Source organism: Dasypus novemcinctus, chromosome 23 (assembly GCF_030445035.2).
Source record: "Dasypus novemcinctus isolate mDasNov1 chromosome 23, mDasNov1.1.hap2, whole genome shotgun sequence".
Lineage (NCBI taxonomy): Eukaryota > Metazoa > Chordata > Mammalia > Cingulata > Dasypodidae > Dasypus > Dasypus novemcinctus.
The window spans coordinates 9031-17285 of NC_080695.1; the positions used below are offsets into that span (position 1 = coordinate 9031).

General features: G+C 61.5%; 1 protein-coding gene across 1 annotated transcript; it reads right to left on the minus strand.

The window, feature by feature from the left end:
• Nucleotides 1-233: 233 nt before the first annotated feature.
• Nucleotides 234-2298, minus strand: LOC131275650 (tryptase alpha/beta-1-like). The gene is made up of 5 exons (XM_058286703.1): nt 2223-2298; nt 1691-1751; nt 1369-1540; nt 757-940; nt 234-687 (listed from the first exon to the last, which is right to left on the minus strand). The coding sequence occupies exons 2-5, from the start codon at nt 1749-1751 to the stop codon at nt 523-525; spliced, it is 582 nt and encodes a 193-aa protein (XP_058142686.1). The 5' UTR covers nt 2223-2298; the 3' UTR covers nt 234-522.
• Nucleotides 2299-8255: the final 5957 nt, after the last annotated feature.

The following is an 8255-nucleotide window of genomic DNA, read 5'->3' on the forward strand; positions in this document are numbered from 1 at the left end:
GAACAAAAGGCCCTGGGTCCATGCAGCACTGTGGGGGGATCACCCAGAGTGCAGGGGGAGGGCCAGGCCCAGCAGGTGACAGCGGGACCCCCAGGCTATCTTGCGCCCAGGTGTGCACACATGGGACCTGGAAACAGAGGGGGAGACGGCCAGCGATGGGGGAGGGAGGGGCCACCCGGGGGCGGGTCCCCATCGACCTCATGGCTGCGCCTCTCTTTTTCCCGCTTGCCTGACGCAGCCCCCAAAAGGGAAAGGAGGGCGGCGTGTGCGGGGGAGGGGACCCCACCCAGCCGCGGGCGGCAGCTGCCCCGCCCCCCTGGTCAGCGACCCCACCACGGAGGCACCTGGGCAGCCGAGGCCGCTCTTCATGCACTTTAATGACACGGCAGGAGGGGCTTGGGGCTCCGGGCAGGGGAGGGCCAAAGGGGGCGGGGGAGGGGGCTCGGGGCAGGGTGCTGGCTGGGGCAGGGCCGGGAAGGGTGGGGGGGCAGCGGCGCTGATGGGGACCCCGACCGAGGCCCCTCAGGGCTCCTCCGGGACGTAGCGGCGGATCCAGTCCAGGTAGTGGGTGACGCGGGTGTAGACGCCGGGCCGCTTGTCCTGGGCGCAGCCGTCACCCCAGCTGACCACGCCTGCCTGCAGCCACGTGCCGTTCACCTTGCAGGCCAGGGGGCCCCCGGAGTCGCCCTGCGGGAGGCAGGGTCAGCGGGGCCCGGCGGGGCAGGGTCGGCGCGTGGGAGGGGGGCGGGGGGGCACCTGGCAGGAGTCGCGGCCCGCGCGGCCGGCGCACATCATGTCGTCGCGCACGATGCGGACGCTGTCCCCCGTGGAGGTGTCGCTGTGGTACTGGGCGTCACAGTCGCCGTTGTCCACGACGGGCACCTTCACCTGCCGCAGCGGGTAGGGCGGGGGCAGGGGCTCTGCGGGGACGAGCGGGGCGCTGGGGTCGGAGGGCCCCCCGCCCCGCGACCCGCCCCGAGCCCCCGGCCGTGCTCCCTGCGCCCGCCCCTCGCCCCGTGCCCCGCCCCGCGCCCCGCCTAACCGCCTTTGTGCAGGTCGCCCCAGCCGGTCACCCAGCACGGCGCCCCCACACCCCCGGCTTTGAAAAGCCCCCCAATCCCCTGAACCCTCTGGTCTAGCCCCTGCAAGCCCCACCTCGAACTCCCCCTTCAAATCCCTGGACCCCACCCCAGGCCCTGGACACCCCCCAGGCGCTCTTAACCCGCCTCCGGCCTCTCGGACCCCCCAGTTTCCTCGACTCACCCGCCAGCCCCTGATCCTCCAGCCTCCGAGCACCCCCCGCTCCTGGAAACCCCACCCGCAGCCCCCTGGACCCCGGGGGAGCCGCGCCCCGCCCCCGCGCCTCACCGTCCGACGCAGTGGGCGGCGGTCAGCACCCACTGGGGGTGGATGAGGGAGCCCCCGCAGATGTGCTTCCAGAAGGCCGCGTGGAGGCGCAGGCTCACCTGCCAGGGCCACTTGCTCTTGGGGGCCTCCTGTCCCCCCACGATGGCCCCGCGCTCCAGGGCCTGGTGGGGGGCTGGGAGGGGGCGGCGTCAGAGGCGGCACAGCTGGCCCCTGGCTCAGGGCCCCCCACCTGGGGTTCTCTGGGGCTCTGGGGGCTTCTCTAAGCTGACCCATACCCACCGTGGGGCTGGGGGGAGGCAGGGCGGGGCGGGGGCAGACTCACCGGGGGCCTCGTGGACCCCGCTGGCCAGGAGGGGCAGCGCCAGCAGCAGCAGGGACAGCATCTGGACCGAGCAAGGAGGCGGCAGCTTGAGCGCTGCGGGCGGGGCCAGGCCAGGGGCCAGGGGCCCAGGGACCCGGGCAGCCTCGGGGGTCTCCGGTCTGGGCGGGGGTCTGAGGCTCAGAGCTTGGGCCTCACCCTGTCCGCCTGCTGCTCTCTGCCCAGTGCGCTGCCCCCTCCCCATTAATCCTTCCAGGCCTGGGTGGGGCTGGGGGAGGGGCTGGAAGTGGGTGGTCCAGAGGCGGGGCCCTGGCAAGGCCACCTCCAGTCACCACCTCGGGGCACACAGGTCCAAGGGTGGCCCAGCAAGTGGAGCTCGCCCCCCACCCAGGCCCAGGCAGGGCTGAGATCCTAAAAGGGGCCAGGCTGTGTGGGGGGCTGGGTTCCCCCTTGGGTGTTTGGGTGACCCTCTCTCAGCAGCTGGCTGGATCCCTGCACCAGGATGCATCCCCCGGCACCCCTCTGCAGAGCTCACCTCTTCCCAGATGCAAATCAGAGCTCCCAGGAGGCCTTCAGGCACGGCTGCACCCAGGGGCTGCTTGCTCCCCAGGCACTGTGGTGAGCGAGTCTCTCTCCTGCTGTTCTCACCCCAACGCACGTCCCCAGGGGGACACGGAGTGGGGGATTCAGTGCCCGTGGGCCTCGGAGGAGCAGGGCTGCTCTGTGGGGTGGGCACATGCAGAGGACAGGCAGGGGTGAAGGGGGAGAGCAGATGAGGCCGGTACCAGCCCCCCGGGACCCCAGGCCCAGCTGTCTCATTTGGGGCTCCTCTGGAGAGCAGGCTGGGACCCCTGGGGTGCTGGGGTGCAGGGTGGGGGGAGCCCCAAGTCCTGGAGGTCTGTGAGCTGGGACAGACGGGGTCCCCCCTCCCCACCTGTGGGGACTGAGGATGGCAAGGCGTCGTGGGACCCCTGCCCATTCAGAGGACTCCCGGCCCACTCTGCATCAGGTGCCCGGGCCAGGGGTCCCTTCCAGGTGGGAGGCCCTGGGGGAGGAGGGGCAGCTGCAAGCCTGCGTAGCCCCGCCCCTGGGGGATGGGCTCAGGTCAAGGGCTAAGGGCCCTGCAGGGGCTGCACTGGGTCAGCGGAAGGAGACCAGCCAGAGCCCTGGGAAGTGGCCTCCTGGGGATGGACCAGGTCTCTGCCCCTGTGCCTCAGTTTCCCCACCTCTAGGGGGGTGGTATACCTAGAGGGTCTCAGAGGACCTGCCAGCCCTGGCGGTGGTGTAGAGCTGGGGAGGAGCTGGGCTCGGGCGGGACAGTCCCGGCTCCACTGGCCCCCGTGAAACTCGGTGTCCAGCTTAGCGCAGGCACAGGCCTGCGGGGTGGGGCTGTGGCATGTGGTGCCCGTCTGATCCCTGGGGGGCCACGGGTGGGTGTGGCACTCGGGATTCCTGGAGGTCTGGGCTTCAGGGTGGCACTTCCACCCTCAGCAGACACCCCCTCCCCAGAAACCTGAAGCCTGCAGGGACCCCGGAAGGCCTCCTGGAGGAGGCGGCACTGGCCCCGCCCTGCTCCTTGGGGGTTGTGGCTGGGGTGCCTGGGTCCCATTGGCTCTGCCGCGGTCTCCCCAAGGGTCCCTGAGTCGGTCGCTGTCCTGGCAGCAGAGTCCATAGGACGGGGGGAGGGAGGGATGGAAGAAGTCCTGGGGGCTCCGGGCCTCAGCGCCCCCTCCTCCCCCCTCCCCACTGGCCCCGCAGCGCCTCCTGAGGACCGGCCCTGGATGAGGCGCCGCACCCCGTGCTCGGCACAGCCGGCACAACCTCGTGCCGCGGGAGGGGCCGCAGAGGCGGGGCTGGGGGACAAGCGGGGACCGCGGGGAGGGGCGCGGGCGGGGCCGGCCTGGGGCTGCGCGGGCGGGCAGCTGGGCGCCTGTTCCCCGCAGTGACCCGCACACTGCCGAGGGCCGTGCTCGAGGCCTCCCCGGGAAAGCCGCGGCGTCCCCACGGCGGCTCAGCCCTTCCTTTCCCCGGACCCCATCGGCCAGGGGACCCCGCGGCCCCCGCGAGCCACGCCCACTGCGGGTTACTTAGTAGACCCCGCCCCGCACCTGCAGCCCACAGGGAGAGTGTTCCTTGAATTTCAACCCAGCTCCTGCCCCCTGTTAAGAGCCCGCGCTGAAGCCCCCTCCCGTTTCCCCTCCCCGCGCCCCCCCCTCCCCCCCGCCACACCCCCCTGCCCGGATCGCTCCCTGCGCCCTGTTGTCTCCCCGCTGCCTCCCTGCCCTGGTGGGAGAGGGGACGCCGCAGGGGCGGGGGGAAAGGTGGCGAACGGGGCACCTGGCGCAGGGGGGGGGGGTCTCTCTCACTCGCGGGGGGAGGAGACCCCCGGGCCTTAGTCCAAACCTGGGGAGCCGGGGGCAGGGGCGGGGACGTGTCCACAGGAGCTCCCTCTCCAGCACGTCCCCGGGTGCGTGAGGCGCAGAACTTAGGGCGCCCCATGACCCCTGGCCAGACCGAGGGAGGAGGAGGGGCCTTCGGGGGCGCCCGCGCCAGCGTGTGTGCGTGTGAAAACATGTGAGTGTGCACGCGTGAGCACGAGCGTGTGCGTGTGAACGTGTGAGTGTGCACGCGTGGGCATGAGCGTGTGCGTGTGAACCTGTGAGTGTGCACGCGTGAGCATGAGCGTGTGCGTGTGAACGTGTGAGTGTGCACGCGTGGGCATGAGCGTGTGCGTGTGTGCAGTGCACAGGCCCTCCCCAGGCCGCCCAGGTCGCAGCCAACCAGCGGCCCTTCTTGGGGTCCCGCACCCGCAGGTGCCTCGCAGCAAAGGCCAACTTGGGGCCGTGGGGGAGGGCAGAGCCGCGTGGGGAGCACCACGTGGTGGGGTGTCTGAGTAGGGGGCCCCTCCTGGGGCAGCTGGAGCTCGGGTGGGGGTCCCTGTCTTAAGGCCTTGTCTGGTGGGAGGGTGGGAAAGGGCGGAGCGGCCCAGCCCAGCGGGAATCCGGATCGGCAGGGCCCCGACCCTCCAGAGCGCCGAGCCGGGGACCCCCCTGCGGCCCGCGGCCCGCCCAGACCCCGACGGCTGGCACCGGGCAGCGGGACAGGCGGCCCCGGGGGCGGGAAGGCAGTGAGCAGGGGGTGGGGGTCCCGCGGGCCAGGCCCCTATGGCGCCCCCCCCCCCCCCCGAGGCCAATCGGGGTCCTTCGGAGTTTCCTGACAGCCAGTGGGGGGAGCCGGTCACCGCCCCCAGGCCAGGCTCCCAGGCCCTGCAGTCAGTGGGGTTTCCGGAATGTTCTCTGGTCGCCCCTGGGGCCCAGGCGCCCTGTAGGGGTGGCCCTTTGGTTAGAGCCGGGTGTCGGGGTTAAGTCTGTGCCCCGCAGTCCCGGGCGGCGGGTGGGGTTCAGAGGAGGCTTTCATGGGCGCGCCCTGGCTTGGGGGGCTGAGAGGGCGTGGGGAGGTCCTGGGGCCCCTTTGTGCTCGTCAGACGGAGCCAGGTGTAGCCCACGGAGCGAGGTCCGAGACCCGGGTGGGGGCGGGGCCTGGGCTCCTGGTGACACCCCGCCCCCCCAGGGCCGGCTCAGAAGTGACCCCAGGCTGGGGCCTTACTGCTGGGGGCGGCCTTGAAATTCGTGCTAGATTGTGCCTGGCGAGGGGGGGCCCTGGCACAAAGAGTGGAGCCGAGAGCCTCATATCTCCTGCCCCCACCCCCAGCCCCCCACCCCACCAGGACACACAGCCTACCCCCACCCTTACCCCCAGCGCCTCGGCCTCAGAAGCTGCTCCTCCAGGCCCACCGCGCAGGCCACCAGCAGAGGGCACCAAGCTTTCCTCTTTGCAGAGGGGTTGGGGGACACCCCCCGCCGGCAGCTCCGCTGACCCCCACCTGTACCCCGCTCTGCCCCCAGCTCTGGGCCTCCAACAGGTGCAAGTCAGACTTCCAGGTTCCTTCACCACCGACCCGTAAGCCTAGTCCCTGTGCCTCGGGGGCCTGACGGGGAGCAAGCGGGGAAGCTGGGGAGGGGGTGGGCGACCTAAAGGGCCAAGGGGCATCGGCGGCTTGACAGGGCGGGGCCAGGCCTAGCGGGTCAGCCCCTGCGGGGGTGCCAGGGCAGGGGCACGTGGCAGGCTCCAGGGCAGGTGGGCGCTCTTGGGCATTCTAGCAGGGGCACGATGGGAAACGGAGACAGTTCACCCGGTGTCTGTCTCCTAAATCAACTCCTCAAGGCAAGAGCAGCCGAGGCCAGTGAGTCTCGTATTTTAGAACTCTTACAGATTATAGAAAAATGTTCTGGCAGCAAGTGTGCAAGCCCCTGCTGCCCACATGGCAATGTGGCTGTGGGCTAGTGGGGGCTACTAGAATTAAGCCGCTGGAAGAGGAGGGAAATACGGCAACACTGGTGTTCTGTTTTGTTTCCATGCTGATTCTGATTGGGCCTGTTTAGCCAAATTATCAAAATTAGTACAAAATTTTTATCAAGTTGTTAAAAAGAGTTTTCAATTTTGAATCAATAGCTTACTCCTGAACTTCAGGTCTCAGTGTAGTCTTCCAGAGTAGAAATCCAAACAATGTGCATTGTCTGTCTAACTGCTAAGTAAGAGCCTAACTGCACTTATGCTGTTCAGGCCATCCTAACCGCCTGCTGATTACTAAGAAAAGTGTTTCCAAGAACAAGCTTGCATGTTTCAGGCAACGAGGATTCTAGAAGAAATCTTAAAAGCAGTAAAATCTACGATGTGAAATGATGGAGAACTTAAACACAGCTATGCCAGAAAGTAGGAATTATGAGTCAAATTGTAAACTTCATGTTTCTGTTGGTGTGTTGTAATTGCTTTTGTGTTTGCCTGTTTGTTCAATGTTAGTGTATATTTTGATACCTCTGGATTATAATATAAATTAATAAATGAAAATTGCTTAAAGAGCTCTATTCAAATGGCCAAAAAGTTAATAAGTGCTTATATTAATATGTAAGTTTAAGTGTTAATAAGATCTCTACAATGATAAAAATTGTAAGTCTTGAATAACAAAATTACTATAAGTCTCTTCATAAAGAATTGTTCTTGCCTAAATGGAAATGAATAGTTTATTTTTCTTCACAGGATAAAATGAAGGATGTAAAACTTAAATGAATATTAAAGAAGGTAAAAAGTTTGTGGGTCCCAACTGAGAAGAGCCCAGGGCCAGACAGCTTCACAGGTGAATTCTACAAAACATTCCAGAAAGAACTAACACCAAGCCTGCTGAAACTATTCCAAAAAATCGAAAAAGAAGGAACATTGCCAAGCTCCTTCTATGATGCCAACATTACCCTAGTACCAAAGCCAAACAAAGACACCACAAGAAAGGAAAGTTACAGACCAATTTCTCTAATGAACCTAGACGCAAAAATACTTAACAAAATACTTGCTAATCGTATTCAACAACACATTAAACGAATTATACACCACGACCAAGTGGGATTTATTCCAGGTATGCAAGGATGGTTCAACATAAGAAAATCAATCAACGTAATACACCATATAAACAGATTGAAGGAAAAAAATCACATGATTATATCTATAGATGCAGAAAAAGCATTTGACAAAATACAGCACCCCTTCTTGATAAAAACACTCCAAAAGATCGGAATACAAGGAAACTTTTTGAACATGATAAAGAGTATATATGAGAAACCTACAGCCAACATTGTTTACAATGGAGAAATCCTAAAATCCTTCCCTCTAAACTCAGGAACAAGACAAGGATGCCCACTCTCTCCCCTTCTATTTAACATTGTCTTAGAAGTACTTGCTCGAGCACTGAGGCAAGAACCAGATATAAAAGGCATTCAAATTGGAAAGGAAGAAGTCAAAATTTCATTATTTGCAGATGACATGATCCTATACATAGAAAACCCTGAGAGATCTACAACAAAGCTTCTAGAACTCATAAATGAGTTCAGTAAAGTTGCAGGTTATAAGATCAACGCGCAAAAATCAGTAGCATTTCTGTACACCAATAATGAGCAAGATCAGGAGGAAATCAAGAAACATATACCATTCACAATAGTAAATAAAAAATCAAATACTTAGGAATAAATTTAACTAAAGAGGTAAAAAACTTATACACTGAGAACTATACAAGACTGTTCAAGGAAATCAAAGAAGACCTAAATAAATGGAAGAATATTCCTTGTTCATGGATAGGAACACTGAATATTATTAAGATGTCTATCCTACCAAAACTGATCTATACATTCAATGCAATCCCAATAAAAATCAACACAGCCTTCTTTAAGGAATCACACTTCTTGACTTCAAAACATACTACAAAGCTACAGTAGTGAAAACAGCATGGTATTAGCATAAGGAGAGACACACAGACCAATGGAATCGAATTGAAAGTTCTGATATAGAACCTCATATATATAGCCATATAATATTCGATAAAGCCACCAAACCCTCTCAACTGGGAGAGAATGGCCTAGTCAACAAATGGTGCCTGGAGAACTGGATATCCATATGTAGAAGAATGAAAGAGGATTACCATCTCACACCTTATACAAAGATCAACTCAAGGCAGATCAAAGAC